We start from the raw sequence: 16,198 nt of genomic DNA, 5'->3' as shown, positions 1-16,198 counted from the left end.
TGTTCAGATAGGTCAGACTGAGGTTGGTTCATGTTCTCACCACAAATAAACACCACAGGAGTCCAAATAAAGGTGGACAGAGACCCACCTTTTCAGCGGTCTCTGTACTGTTTGGCCCCCACCAGGGTTAGATCGACAGCTTTCACAGCAGCTCAAATCAAACAGAGTAACTTGGCAAATGAACTCGAGTTTGTTTTCACTGAAGGTGTGAAAGCTCCCTGAGAGTTCAGGAGACATTTCAGAATGGCATCAGTAGATCTAAGAAGGGGATATCAGTACCAATATATGCATGACAGAGAGGCCGACAGCAGAATGAGACTCTTTTCAAAGCCACGTGCGTTACATTTTACCCCATCCTCCCCCAAAGATGGGGGTGGAAATAAGGACCTAAGAGGTTGGCCACAGTGTCCAGCTCCAATCGCTGCTGTGTTGTTTTAATGAAATGATATTCTCATTAGCTCTGAGATATCAGACTGAATGTTAAAGGAAAACATGTCCTGGTTTATTGTTTTTATTCATGGTGTATGACAGAGGGTCAGATGTCTGCTGGATGACGTCACTGCAACAACACATCTCTCTGTGACACAGCGGTGATCTGAGTCAGAATAAAGCACTCAGAACTCCACCTACACTGGGGCATGGAGAATAAAACCAGTAATTCACAGGGAAACATAAAAACTGCTCTTATAATCCTGCACAATAATCCACCTGACACACCAGATGGATTTGTTTCACACATCCATCTGGAAAACCTTCCACGGACATTGTTTGGGAAAGGGCAGAGCCTGTGAAAAAAACACTCAGAGGGTGATTGGTTAAACGTTCTGTCCGTCACATCTTTACGGGCCAATCAGAGCAACAAAACACGTGACGTAGTCACTACTCAGGAGTAAACTCCGTAGAGAACTGCATAACACGAACCATGGCGACTGCAGACATGTCAGCACATGACTTTTGTGATTTCTGAAAAGAAAACAACTCACTGCTGTTTTTTGTTCTTCTTTTAATGAAGAAATGTTGTCAAGTTCTGATAAAACTGGTGCTTTAGCAGCATCCATGCAAATCTCTTCCGCCATAACTGCACCGGCCTCTTGTTGCTGTTTGCTTACATCACGACTCCGCCACGTCTGGAAGTACTGCCCCTCAACTCTGATTGGTCCTGTCACTTTCTAACTGTGCCCAAACGGTTCAGACAGGAGCTTTGCAAGATGGATTCACCAGTGAGAAACACAGAAACGGGCGAATCCATCTGTTCTGCAAGGTTAACGATGATCTAGTTGTTACCGTTTAATCAAAGTCACATTTTCCTGGTATGAAGCAGCTAATTCAAATGTTTTAAGTCAAAAGTTAACTGCATAAAAGTCAACCCAAAGCATCCAATCAAATCAGTTTGTTCAAATGCGTCCTTACCAGCACGAAAGACAAAACTAATTCAACACAGTTTGAAGGCTATCAACATGGAAGATGGCCTCAACATTAACACTTTCTTTTAGAATGGACATGAATGTTCGTCCCATTCATCACAACCAGATCAAAACAACAAAAGTAAGCAGAGCTCACTATCAGTGGAGCCAGATGGGAAATCCATGCTGGCTGTAGCCAGCCAGAAGAAGAAAAACTGTTTTTCCACCTAAAAAAGCTTTCAGAGTAGCTTTCAGGGCTGCAGTTGCATCAACTAAGCCACGCCCATAGGCAATCCTGATTGGTCCAGCCAGTCTCTGACAGGGTTATCGACTTTGAAGCTTGATCTGATGACTGACATGAAATCTGGCCAACCATGGGCTCTGCTGGGTTAGCAGTTAGCATCACTGTGATGTTTGCTTCCAGAGAAGGAAGGTCTCATTCTGAACAGTTACTCTGCAGAAAAAGTCCACATTAGACTGTAACCCCATCAGAACAGATTCATGCTCTGCATTCAAAGACAGGATGGATCTAAAAGCTGCTGTCCATACTTTTTAAATACATCTATGACTCACGAATTAATGTAAAACCACAAGTTAGACAATCATGTGAATCTGTGGTTTAACAGAAACTCCTATATCTACTATAAATCTCAGTTTTTAACCTGGACTGTCTGTTTATGATCACAGTGAGTGAGACTCAACTTCATGTTCATCATCGCCCTCTGCTGGTGCAGCGCTGAGCTGAAAAACAAACCATCCATCTGACCAATAACACATCAGTATTATTGGTTATTATTAGAATTTATAACAGAGCAGATCAATACATCTGCAGCTCCAACCGTCCACCTGACACCTGCTAGAAGAATTAACCTGGAACCATATTTATACGTTTAAAGGCTTAAATTACTGACACTAGTCTGAGGAGTTCTAAAAGTTTCAGTTTATTCACAAATTCAGTTAAGAAAATGTAAATACACCCAGTCAGGATAATTCAGATGTGAAGTGAAACCCTCAGCAGCTTTGAGGAGGCTGACAGGGGCCCAGGCATTATTAAACATGATAAACACTATTTTAGATATCATTCATCCAGCATCTGTAGTTTTAACTCTAAAACACCTGAAATAGATCCTGAATGTAGTGTAATGATGTTTGTTTTTCAGGTGACACCGTGGTGGGCTGGGAAAGCTGAACTTTAGTGAGCTTGTTTGCGTTAGAAAGGATTTAAGCTGCCAGTTTCATCCAAATTAAAATGATCTTGATTCTCTGGACAACAACGTACATGTGCTGATATCTTAAAGTGTTTGGCAGTGATATAAAATTTAAATTCAGTTTAGGGCTGTTAATGTTCACTTTGTTTTCTATTTCAGGTTATTTTCTGTCAGGTTTGGTTGTTGCTGTGTTAGTTTAGTTTTTAGTTGGCAGAAAGACTTCATTTTATTTGAGTTTATATTGGTTTTAGTGTTAGTTTGATTTTCTCTCAGTATTATGGATATTTTTCAGGAGTGAGACCTCAGTGGGCCAGAAAGGGTTAAAATCATACAATTTAGAAATATATTTAGTTAACTACTTTCACTTTTCATTTCATTTATTCACTTAAATTTGATGTTTTCATTCAAATCTAGACCTAAAATTAGCATTTTGTTGAGTCTTGACCAATCAGATCACACCATTTTAATCTCCAGACTTTAATACTAGAGGTTAAATTCCTTTACTGGAGAGATGCTCAGACAATCAGTGATACTGATATTCATTTAAAATGTGAGTTGTTGGCAGATAGGACGGTTTTTGCCAATATTATCAGCCAACATTGACTGTAAAAATCTGGATATATCAGCTGTAAATATCGGCCGTGAGAACAAATGTTAGTGGAGTTTTAGTCTGGACCAACAGAACTACGTCAGCTCAGGTCTTATTCTTTATTCATCATTCCTTACACCTTTATATCTGGTTTAGGCACTGGAGTTTTATGCCTAAACTACATTTAGATTAAACTCATTTTCAGATTAAAGTGTTTGAATATCAACACATTAGATAGCTAAAGTCCAGTATTGTACATCTGCACACAAACTTAATGCTATCCTGCATAAACCCATCATCAGTCAGTGTCCTTTTATAAAAGCTTAATAATATTATTTAAGAAATAACACATTTTAGAAGTTCTTGTTTTTATATGTCATGTTTTTATTGTAGTTTTAGTAAATTAATCTTATTTTACATTTAGATTTAGTTCTTTCATTAGTTTCACTACACTACATAAACTTCTATCAGATTAAATCTCTCCTCATTAAACACAAAAGCTTACGTTTCACCTTAAATAATAAAGAGCTTTTTGATTGTAGTAGTAATTTATTTGCTGAATTTTTCTGACATTTAAATAAAACTATCTTTTGGTCTTGTTCCCCTTCTCTTACACATTTGTCCTCTTTAAATAGGTTATTTTATTATGTATTATAAGCTTTACTATTTCTGCATTCTAAAACACCACGCTCTGCCCTCATAGTGTGATGGGTGTCCAGTCTGCTGTCCTGTCTTTGCTGATTTGGATTTTTATCACGTGTGTATCCACACACAATGACCTTAATTTAATAGATCAAGTCAGTTCATTTTGTCTCCCTACCGTGATTAAACACGATAAATCATCAGTATAAATCTAATACGTCAAGATTATGAAGTCAGCGTGATCGAGCAGTCCTCACAGACGAGCATCTTTGGACTCGAGACAGAGCAACACAACAGGACAGCTGAAGAACGCTGAGGCAAGAAGAGGATCCTTCTAAAGGCAGACCTTCATCACCATCACTTCTCCTCTCCTTCGATACTTAGCAGACTGACTATCAGAGAATTCAGGCTCTGAGCATCAGAGGAAGAGGAGCACCACAGACGTCCAACACCAGAATGACAGCTTCATCCTGATCAGGTAAACTCACCTGCTCCTGTTTGCTCCTCACACTAACATTTCTGTCTAAACCTTCTGAGAGTTCTGATCCACGTTAAAGTCGATCCAGAAGGACAGGTAGGCCAGAGCTGCTGAACGGAGATGGAGGTTGGAGGGGTGTGGTTTCTATGCCAGGTGAGTTCAGGTGAGGGGTTAAAGGTCGGGGTGCTCACCTTGAGTGGAGAGATGTGTGCGTGGGACACATAGCCGTGCACATTCTCGATCTCAGAGAGGTTCTTCTCGGACACGTGCACGAGCTCAGGGGCGCGCACCTCGTTGGTAAGCCGTGGGAAACCTTGGTCAAGAGGCGGCGAGTCATCTTCCTGATAGTGGTATTGCTGAGGGTGCAAAGACAGATTTGGGAGATATAAAAAGTGATGAAAAGAGACAACTGTTATCAACAAATCTTAAAAAAGACAAAGTTTGGACAGGAATGGAGCTAAAAGAAACAGAAACCGTTTTAAACATCTGATCTTCTATATTCATGGAAGTTTATTTGATGATGTTAATTCAAAAACATGAAAAAGATGCAGCTTTACAAATGAGACGCAGCTATACTGCCATCTACAGGAAAACTGCTGTTATTACATGATCAACAACATCTATTCAGACTAAATGAACTTCTTAGTTTATTTAGGTTAATCTGAACAAGTATCACAGCAGAATTCTGCTTTATTTCAGAGAGAGAAAGTCTAGAAATGCGTAAAAACCCAATAATGTGTGGAGAGGTGAAATGTTTTAGATGATATTGATTCAACAGTGACAATCATTAAGGCAACAGGAGTGAAGATGGAGATAGAAGTGATGAGAATGAAGATGATGATCAACAATGCTAAGATGAAAATTATCACCACATATTAAACATATGTAAGTACCTGAGGGGTTAAAGAGCAAATGTAAAAATAAAAGCCTCAATCACACTCTCATCTAAAACAGCCTGCAGTCCCTTTAGGTTAGCTTTTCTCACCTGATCAGTGTGTGTGTGCATGTGTGTGGTGAGGGAGGCTTAAAGGCCTTTGATTGTATGTATTTAAGTATTTTTTATTATTGTGCTCTACATTTTACATGTTTTAGAAAGACATCTGTAGAGTTCCTTTCACAGTCTGTCTGAGCACTGCTGTCCCCACTACTTCCCCCTCAGGGTCAAAAAAGGGACCCCTACTGGACCTGAAGGTGGCTGACCGTAGCCATGCACATTCAAGAATAGTGAAATAAGAGAGCTTTCTGGGGCCCAGCCAAACTGGGGGCCAGCAAAATCCTGGTTCAGTGTAAAATTTCAGCTGTGGTATTTTATATTTAACCTGAAATATAACCACTATTATCAAAGAAACAAATACTGTTTTAATCCATTTGTGTAGTAAGTAGCCCTCTTAAAAACGTAAATCCTTTCGTAAAAAAAGAATTAAAAATATGTTAAAAATAGCTAAAATGGGTTGATAATGGCAAAAAATGGTGGGAAAGGTGGTGAAATTAGATTATAAAAGTAGCAGAAATGGGTTTGAAGAGCAAAAATTGGATGTAAGTGAAAAAAAGGGCATATTAGGTGGTAAAAAAGGATTCAAAAGTGGCTGAAATGGCATCAAAGTTGCAAAAACAGGTGGAAATTTGGTAAAATGGGATAAAAAATTGATATGAGATGAGATTTTTGCCACTTCATATTACTACTTTTGACCCATTTGTGCCACTTTTTTTGGAACTTTTGGCTACATTTAACCCATTCTTGCTACTTTTTGCCACTTTTTGCCCACTTTTGCTACTGTTTGGCCATTTTTGGCAGATATTTCCATCACGTTTAACCCCTATTTAACACCTTCTAGCAACTGTCACCTTTTTTTTTTTGCCAATTTTTGCCCTTTACATTACTTTTAACCCCTTTTTACCACCTTTTTAAAACAATTAACCCTTTTAGACCACTTGTAACCCATTTTCCCACTATTTTGACAATTTCAACAAGTTTTCGCCACTTTCAACCCGTTGTTTGGCCACTTTCTTTTTACTAATTTTTGCCCATTTCTGACCTTGTTTTGCCACTTTTTTTTTTTATCACTTTTAACCCATTTTTGCAACCTTTTGCCCACTTTTTCCATCTCCATGATCCTCCAGTTGGCTGGGCCCCAGAAAGCTCTCCCCTTTACCTCCCCTTATATCTTATGTCTGTAAGCCTCTCTCCTTTAGACCAGTGGTTCTCAATGCGGGGTCGGGACCCCATTGGGGGTCACAAGACACTGAGAGGGGGGTCTCCAGAAGCCTTAAAAAAACTAAAAACATTTTTGAATTACACTGTTGCCAATTACACCAATTTTACCCAATTTTACCTGTTTTCATCACTTTTTCCTACTAATTTGCCCAAAAATTGTAAAAAATACAAGCCTTAAATATGGTCAGGGCACTGATTTAAACATGCGATGTTTGCTCTAAGCTGAAAATGTGAAATAATGAAAATGGTACTTAAACTTAAAATATATCTTTGCTTAATAATCTTAAAAATCTAAAAACAAAACAAAAAATATTACAAGTTTAATCTGTCTTAATTCTGTCTCCACACTGGTCGGTGTGCAGCAGAAATAAATGTGATGTTGTGTTCTGTCATTTTAAAACACCAGGTTTCAGAGTAGCTGAGCAGGTTTTTATTAACACGTACAGTGCTTAACAAATGTATTAGACCACCTGTCATATGTCTCTTTCATTTTCAGTCAGCTCTCGTTTTACCATTTTGAGCAGGAATGAGGAATTTCAAACTGAATTCACCCACATTTGAGCTGGCTCACTGGGCTTCTTTGAGAAGTCAGAAATGAATCAAGCATAACATTCAACCACTAAAACTCATTTCTCTGTTCAGGAATGACAGTAATTAACTATAATTTGACAAATGAATCAAGAAATATTAATGTGCTTTACTATTTTTTCAGTTTTTTTTGTAAATCAGTACATTTGAAAATTCATGGATAACAATAATAACTCTATTTTAGCATTAAAAATATCATTTGGGTTAAAGAGCTTCTACATATTGGTGCATTAACCAGAAACATAAAAAATGGTTTTGGTAATTACCAATGCTGTTAATTTAGGGCAGCTGTGGCATAAACCTTACTTTGGTTAGGGTTAGGGTGGTCTAATAAACTTGTAAAGCACTGTATATGTGGGGCTTTTTAAGCCTTATTGAGGTCAGAGGATATAGTGAGAACTGGGGGAGAGTCATGCAGGAAAGGAGCTGCAGGCGGGGCTTGAACCCGGGCCGCCTGTGTACATGGAGAACAACTTTACCACCTGGTCATCTGTGCCCCAGGATAGATAAACCAATCAGACTCTCTTTGATAGAAGCTCCGTCTAAATTTCATCCCATTAATGTGGTTGTAGCATAAATCAGTATCCACTACTGGTACTGGAAACAGAATTAAACCTTCCTCTCGTCATCATTTGGAGCAGAACTACATCCACTTTAGAACCATCTGACTGTTTTTACAGTTTATTTTGGTTTAGATGTTACTCATGTCTTGCTGCTTCTCATCTGACTCCCATGTGCCTTCTAATTGCACACCGCCCTGCAGTCTCACGCCCTTATATGGACATAAAAGGGGCGTTTCTCTCTGTTAATTTGGAGAAATGTTAGCTTACTAGCACCTTTAACAACTTAACACAGGGGAGAGCAGCTCAGAGTTTTAAGAAGGTGACATGAAGAAACATGGAGAAACTGGTGAGTGAGGCCCAGTGTATCAGCAGATCCAGTTCTTTAAGGTTTTTTATTCTATTTTCTAAGTTTTATGGATCAGATGTTCTGCAGGGGAATAAACATCTGGTGTTACGTCGTCTCACAGAGGCAACGTTGTGAATGATAACCATAAATAAGATGCATCCAAACATAAAGACAGATATTTCTGTTTCAGCAGCACCGCTTAGCTCACAGCTCCTCCTGCTCACCTGAGAGGTGGAAAAACTAAATTTATCAACATAAACCTGATCAAAGATCTTCAGTCACACTTTCAGTGTTATCTAGTGATTATGGGGGCTGAGCTGTGGCTGAAGGGTGACCCAGGGTGGGATGAATGATCTTAATCCAACAGTCTTTATGTGTGATGTCAGACAGAACCGTGATACAAGGCCAGGGTGATGCTGTCAGCAGTTAGGATGGGGGGAGAAATAAGCGACCCCATCATCCCCTCTCTCACCCAGGGTGCGTTCATCAAGGCTGAGTTCATGCAGGGTGGGGGCTGGCTGTTGTTGGGGGACCCCTGCACTGCTGGTGGCCTGTTCTGGAAAGAGCAACAGGACCAAGAGTGACCACTGAGAGCAAAGAGAGCAGGCCTGGTGCACAGCCTGATTCCACTGCATGTGTATGTGCTGGTTACATCTGCACAACACGCCCCCCAGTAGATCATGCCTTCTCCAGCCAATCCTCGTCTTTCTACGGGACGTACCGAGGACTTTCAGTGAAGGAAGGCACAACCGTCGGGCAGAGCAGAGCTGTGGTGCACATGGAAGCTAGGGCACACACACGCCGTGGAAACAGAGTAAAGTTCATCATTTATCAGCACGTCTGAGATCAACACCTGCACACCTGAACTCACTCACAGCAGCCGCTGACAGAGACACTCGCTCATCACAGACATCGTATGGACTTACACAAAGATCAGCACATGCATGCGGGCATCACACTCAGACACATGCAAACTAACAACATCAGATCGACCCATGGCATGGATGTAGACTCAGCTCAAACTGTAGCTTTCCTCCTCACTGAAGGATCAACCCTCAGGTTCAGCTCAGGTATGTGACGGATGTCTGTGGAGCTGCAGATGTACTGATGGCGCCTCCCAGTGGCCAACACATGGAAGTGCACGTCTCTACAGATGCATAGACACTAATAGGCACTACTGTAGTCATGAGGAGGATCTCTGTTCACTTTTCTCCTTTCAGCTGTTTGAAAAATGAGTTTGGAGAATTCCTGAGACAAAAACAGGAGTACTAGAGCTCAACAGGGAGAAATGAAGCCGCCAGCCTGACAGGAACACAGCAGGTTCAGAGCAATATCTTATTATAAAGACTTCAATTAGACATGCACACGTTTGTTTGTATAATAACCTGTTTACACCGGACTTTATATGAATGTTCATATTCATTTCAAACTGCCATACCAGTCTAAAAACACTCTTTATCAGTGATGCTCAACATGTGGCTCTTTTATGTCTTAGTCTGAAATATTATTACCCCAGAAGACCTTAAAAAAAGGAAACTTTTTTCACCCTACTTTCACCATTTTTTTGCCAGTTTTCACCCATTAAAGCTTCCTTTTGCCATTGAAGGCCACCTTTTTCCTACTTTTTTTTTACCCATTTTGACTTTTCTTTACAACTTTATACCCATTTTTGCCACTTTTATCCAATTTTAGCCCCTTTCAGCATTTTTTCTCTCAAGTGTCACCCAATTATGCAACCTTTTGTCATTAAATACCATTTTTTTTACTAGTTTTTGCCCATTTTAGCCACTTTTATCCCATTTTTGCCCCTTTCTCAATTTTTGTTGCTATTTTTCACCCATTGAAGCTATCTATTGTAATTAAATACCACTTGCTTCCTCTTTTTCTGGCCCATTTTTGACACTATGTCCCATTTTTGCCCTTTTTCACCACTTTTCCCCCACTTCGGTTACCTTTTGCCACTAAATACCACATGTTTACTATGTTTTACCCATTCTTGTGACTCTTGACTGCTATTTGCCCATTTTAGTCACTTTTCACTCATTTTTTGCCACATTTGAACCCTTTTATGTCACCTATAACTCATTTTTTGTCACTTCTCACTCATTTTTTGCTACTTTCTGGCCCCTTTTCCACTTTTCCTCCCCATTTTCACCCCTTTTCACCCATTTTTGTTGCTTTTGGACCGTTTTTGCCACCTTTAACTTGTTGTTATTGTACCTCAAGCTGTTTTTGCTTCACCGTTTTTGCTTGTGGCTTTTGCACAGGTATTTTCTTTGGCTGAGCAAGGCTGTTCTATATTGACAGCAGAGGTAGAATTTATTGTTAGGCAGCAGTAGGCAGGTGAGACCCTGTGAACACCTGACCCCGCTCTGGCTGGTAGGAATTCTAGGAGGTCAAACCAAGGGTCAAAGGTCAGAGGAGCTGCAGAGCTCAGAGACAGGATTGTTGACAGGCACAGATCTGGGGAGGGAAACAGAAACATTTCTGCTGCTCTGAAGGTTCCCAAGAGAACAGGGGCCTCCAGAATTCTCACAGGGGTGTCAAACTCAAGGCCTGGGGGCCAAATCCGGCCCATGGAACAGTGAAATCCGGCCCCTAAGATGGTCTGATATTTCTGTTCTAACTGGCCCATCAGTCTGAGGTCTGCAGATTTCCTCAAGAATAAAAATGTGAACTTATCCTGATGATTTAAGATTTCCATGTTAAGTCACAAAATCTGATAAAGGAGTAGAAATATTTAGATAAGAAGTCAGGAACAAGGGAAAAGAAATTAATCTGTGTTTTAATTTCACATTTTCAGTTAAGCATCTCACAACTAGGACTCAAACTTAGGATTTTGACTTTTAATTTTGTACATTGAGCATTTCAACTCATAAGTTTAACTTCTTATATAATATTTTGAACTTTTAGATCAGAGGTGTCAAACTCAATCACGATGGTCGCTCTGATAGGATAAAGCTCCAGAAGGAAAACCTGTTTTGCTTTCATTCAGAGGTTTTCTTTAATTTTTTTCAACCTCCAGTCAAGTTCTCCTCTACTTTGCACTGAGGAGATCCAGACAGGCGCTGTCTTAGCTACCAGCGGTGGAGCTGGATGCTGGATAAACCTGCTCCATAGATGTGCAAAAACACTTTCCCTGCCAGGAGGAGCTTTCAGTGTCTTCTATCTAATAAAGAAAAGTGTTTCAGTCCTGATAAAGCTGCAGCTAAACCATAACTACATGTGAGAACATGGCCCCACCAGTAACAACCATTTGTAGCTACAGTTGGGGTTCAGTTGTTCTGGAAGCATCCTTGATAACAAGGATGCTGATTGGTCAAAGCAGACTATTCAACTCTGTGTAGAGGAGCGGACACCTGTGAGAGTTTACATCAGCCCTTTGTTAACGTGTGTCATTACACTGGTATAACTGGTTTAGACTGGTTGATCTTAAATACAGCAGCCTCTGCTCACCTCAGTCCATCAGAGCAGTCATCACTCTGCATGAGCCTAAACTGAACCCTGACCTAGACTTCAGCTTGGCTAAGCTTCACTTTAAATGTACCTCTATAATATAAATGAACTTCCTACAGAGTGACAGCCAGCTGTCTCTCACACAGAGAGCCCGGCGTTCAGAGGTAAGGACATGAGGCCATGCTCGTCTGCTGCAGGGCTGCAGCAGCCGTGCACAAACACAGATGTTGTTTCTGCTACGGGGGCAGAAGGAGGCAGGTGTCTGTGGCCACTCGAGCTGTTCCTCTTAGCACAGCAGAAATAATGGTCAAGAGGAGAGGGGCTAAATTTAGACACCAATGAATTATGTCTCATTTCATGTCAGATAAAGAGAAGAAATACTTGCGCTAAAAATAAATGTTTCATCTAATTCCCTTCAACATGGCAGACATATTACCAAGAAGACCTGCTGACCTTCAGCATCAAACATCAGGACACATCTGTGCTCTCTCCATTAGCCAGCATGGGGCCACCTCAGACTGCAGGTTTGTGCTTGTTTCTCTATTCATGACCCCAGTTTACATTTTCCTCATGGGTTTGAGGGCCACAGGATTATGTCACGTCTGCTTTTATACAGTCTGATTTTTTTCTTCTTGAACTAAAAAGATATTCAGATCAATGCTCCCCGACGAAATTCCTGAATAAAACCAAAGTACATTCTTATCAAAAGCCCACATAACCCAACCATGTAGGCTGGAACATCAGCAGGGCTATCAGAGGAACCAGCCTTCACCTCTCAGCTCCAACAGCACGGCCACCTTCATCACTGAGTCTGTACGAGAGCCCTGAGCGGGACTGTTTTCTTCATCCCGCTCCTGCCCGCTCCCGCTGAATTTCTGACCATTACCGCCCGCACCCACAAAACCCTGAGAACTCCTGCCCACACAATAACAGAGATGTGTCTTCTCCCGTCCCGCAGGAGAAAACACATCATTTTATAGCAGGGATCATCCAGTACATTTGCACAAGGGCCAGATTTAGTCTCATCAGAAACTCTGAGGGCCGGATTTTCAAATACACAAAAATTAAATGATCATTTTGGTCTGATTGAAACATTATTGCAGTAGTATTTGTATTTTCCTTTAAACTACAGGACATTTTTAGTCATTAGCAGTGAGATCTATCTCTGTTATCTATGACGCAGCAGGCCTGACAACAGGATTGTATGGACCCCTGAAAAACACAGAGAATGGGCCCTCCCTAATTGTCATTTAGCACCAATATTAACCCATTTTGACACTTTTAACCCCTTTTTGATACTTTTTGCCTCTTTAACCCAATTTTTGCATGATTTTAACCCCTTTTAAACCACATTTCCTGCATGTTTTATCCCCTTTGTGCCACACTTTTCTTCCATTTTTTCCACTTTTCTTCTATTTTTGCCACTTTTTAACTCCTTTTACTACATTTTTTCAACAATTTTTGCAACTTTAAAAGCATTTTTGCCCCTCTTTGCTTCATTAACCCGATTATTGAAAGATTTGAACCCCCTTTAAACCACTTTTTCTGCATGTTTTATCCCTTTTATGCTACTCTATTAACAATTTTTGTCACTTTTCTTCTATTTTTGCCACTTTTAACCCCTTTTCTTTACTTTCTTGCACTATCTTTTTGTTATTTGTAACCAATTTTGGATACCTTTTCCCCCTTTTTTCCTCCTTTACCATTTTTTGACACATTTTAACCTATTTTTTACAACTTTTTTCTGCCAAATTTTGCAACACTTCTGCCAACCTTAACCATTTTTTAATATTTGACAGTAAATTTCTGTAAAAACAGATAAAATGTTGTCATTCTAAAACTATTTCAGTGTTAGTTGTTTGTGGGATGGATTTAACAGCTGCAGGCATTTAAAGCAAAAGGATACTCTTAAAATCTTCCTTTCCTCCTTTTCTGGATTTAATGATCTTTCTGGGGCCGGACAGGAAGCTTTGGGGGGGGCTGATGTGGCCCCTGGGCCACCAGTTGATGATCAGTGTTTTATGGGCTATTAAAAGAGATTTATGGGCAGTGCTTAGTTTGTAAATCTTCAGGACGGTGCCCTGTGCAAAAACGGGTGAAGAAGATCATGTGACTGCAAACAGCCATTGAATCTAAATGATTAAAAAAAGAATCAGCTGCAGAGAAGCACGTACACTTGTGAGAGAGACGCTCTCTCTCCATCACTCTCTCTCTGAGCGGCAGCTGTCAGTCAAATCCGCCACGTTTCAGCACCAAGGACAGCTCATTTAGCTACTCTCAGCATAAACATCACTAAACTTTCACTACACAAAAACACGCTTTATCAGTTGAAATAATTATTTATGAAACTGTACTTGTCTCACCATTTAGTATTCAGTAGATATTGATCTGTTATTCCATCAGAGCTTGTCTGCAGAAACAAAACTTGTCAGACTTGTTTTCTTTTTCTGTTGTCAGGGCTTCTTTTCTACATCATTTGTTGACTCCATCATCCTGTTGCTAGGCTACATCCTCCCATTCTCAATGCAGCCCTCTACATCCAAGCTCCAGGTGTTAACAACGCTAAACTACCCTGCTAATGGCAAACAACACGCCTCTAGTCCTGCTACCAGCATTTCACATGAAAGACAGCGGCAAAAGGAAACGAGAGAAGACAGAAAAACAGAGGAAAGAGCTCAGAAAGAGGACGGAGAAGAGGGACCCTGATCTAGGCTAGCACTTCTGTAAAGGCAGCTTTGAAAATATCATTCAAAATGTCTAGGAGAGTAAGTGAGGCTCATTAAGGGCTGTGGGCGTGAAGGAAAAGGCCGATTCATCACGGCTGTGTACGCCTGCTGAGTGATGGCTCCAGTGTCAAAGCTGCTGCTAGAATCAGCTTCATACTGTACTACTGCTGTCATTCACTCAGCACAGCTTTCTAAGCCAATGGGAACACAGCGGCATTAAGCTTTATATCTCATCTCTAAGAAAAATGCAGACTGATGTCTGCCACCATTCCTCAATGAACTCAAAAATCACTGATCTATAAGGAACACTTTCTAATATTTTATACATTAATAATTGACCTTTTTAGCCACCAGTTACTGTGAAGACAACCAACACAGGATGTCTTTAAATATTCAGCTGCACAGAGGTAGAAGAGGATTAGACGGCAGAAACGCCAAACCAGGACTGTAGCAGTGAACAGTTCTGTATTAAAATATAATATTCATATTCACTATATTCACACTAATATTCACTCCAACAGCTTTAACATGATGTACTTTTACTATTTCATACAAAATAACATGTTTGTAATGTTTGTTCATTCCTACACCTATGAATTCAGCTTTAAATAGGAAGTACCGCCTGGTGTCACAGGCCTCGACAGTAACAGACCGTGCTGGGTCAGGAAGAAGGGCTGGATCTCATTTTTCACCTTGTACCCCCAAAAAAGTAGACATTTGATCCACGAGCCTGAATAGACATGTGAGGAAAACTCCTAAAAACCCTTAAGACTACAAGAACTCAGAGAAAGGATGAATACAAGGATTAATGACTTTGGCCTTGGACTAGTCAGGTACGGGGGCTCCTGCACCTGGACAGCTGCTGCACAATTAATTCTCACTATGGCAATGTCAGGCTGTGCGCTTAAATATTTAGTGAAAAGGCTGCAGTTATTTTTGTATTTAGAAACATCCCTGAACAAAGTCCTTTAATTTAAAACAGTCCCACTCTTGGTCTTTGCAGAAGTGCCTTCATTTAAGAGAGAAACACACACTTTTCAGCAGATACTGAGTCATTTTTAAAGCACTGCTGTAAAAACTTCAGGTTTTTGTATTTTTTTAAGCTTAATTTTGTATATTTTGAGTTGAGAATATAAACTTCTAAAGCATCATTCTCTGCATTTTTCTTGATAACCAAGGAAGTCGACTCATCATTCCTTTCATGGATTGCATATTGTAATATTGTCCAGTATAAGCACAAGTTGTATAATATTACCAAACTGTGCAGCACAACCTTGGGCTTATGAATAATCTACTTGGGTTTCTTTTTTCAGACAATTTATTGTAGGAGATGTTTTTACCTTGACTTTGACTGTCATCTGCAGTCTTCCTCAGAAGCATCAGCTGACCGCTGTGACGTGTACTTATATGCTGTTCTTCTGAGGCGCGGCCAGCCCAACAGACCTGACAGGTCTGTTGGGCTGGCCACGCCCCCCCGCCACCGATGGTCTCTGGAGGAGGGAGTCCCAGGTGTGGGAGAGCATGAATGCTCCCTCGTCCCGGTTTATGGTGTTTGCCCCCCGCTTCCTGATTTCAATAGCCTCCTTAATCCAGCGTTTGTGTTTATTGTTCTCTGACCCAATTATTGTTGCATTGTCCCAGTCATGACATGATTTTGTCTTTTGCAGTGGTCTGATATTGCTGATTTGAGACTTTCTTGTTCTATCTTTTCTTTTTCTGTCCTTGTGAGTTGTCCTGCTGTCCCTTTTTAACACTCCTGTTGATGTTCCTTTTTCTTGTGTTGAACTTTCTCCCTGTTTCTCCTATGTATGTGTTTTTGCTTTATTTGCATGGTATTTCATATATGACATTGCATTTTTTGTCCAGTTCTATTTTATCTTTGGGATGAACTAGCAGCTGTCTGAGTTTGGTGTGTGGTTTTACAGCCGTGTTTATTTTGTGTTTTTTCATTGCTCGTTGTATCGGTTCGGTTATGCCTCGGATG

At 40.4% G+C, this 16,198-nt stretch overlaps 1 protein-coding gene across 6 annotated transcripts in view; it reads right to left on the bottom strand.

Moving 5' to 3' along the window:
* dlg2 (discs, large homolog 2 (Drosophila)) overlaps nucleotides 1-16,198 on the bottom strand; it is a 249,892-nt gene that overhangs the window by 166,586 nt on the left and 67,108 nt on the right. For all 6 annotated transcript variants that reach the window (XM_041801111.1, XM_041801113.1, XM_041801112.1 and 3 more), the window contains exons 2-3: nucleotides 8,505-8,588; nucleotides 4,512-4,676 (exon numbers count right to left, since the gene is read on the bottom strand). In XM_041801111.1, the coding sequence (XP_041657045.1) occupies nucleotides 4,512-4,676; nucleotides 8,505-8,588 (249 nt within the window). The remainder of the gene's footprint in view (nucleotides 1-4,511; nucleotides 4,677-8,504; nucleotides 8,589-16,198) is intronic.

This window comes from Cheilinus undulatus, linkage group 12 (genome assembly GCF_018320785.1).
Source record: "Cheilinus undulatus linkage group 12, ASM1832078v1, whole genome shotgun sequence".
In the NCBI taxonomy this organism is placed as follows: domain Eukaryota; kingdom Metazoa; phylum Chordata; class Actinopteri; order Labriformes; family Labridae; genus Cheilinus; species Cheilinus undulatus.
This window is presented reverse-complemented; position numbering and strand designations above follow the sequence as displayed.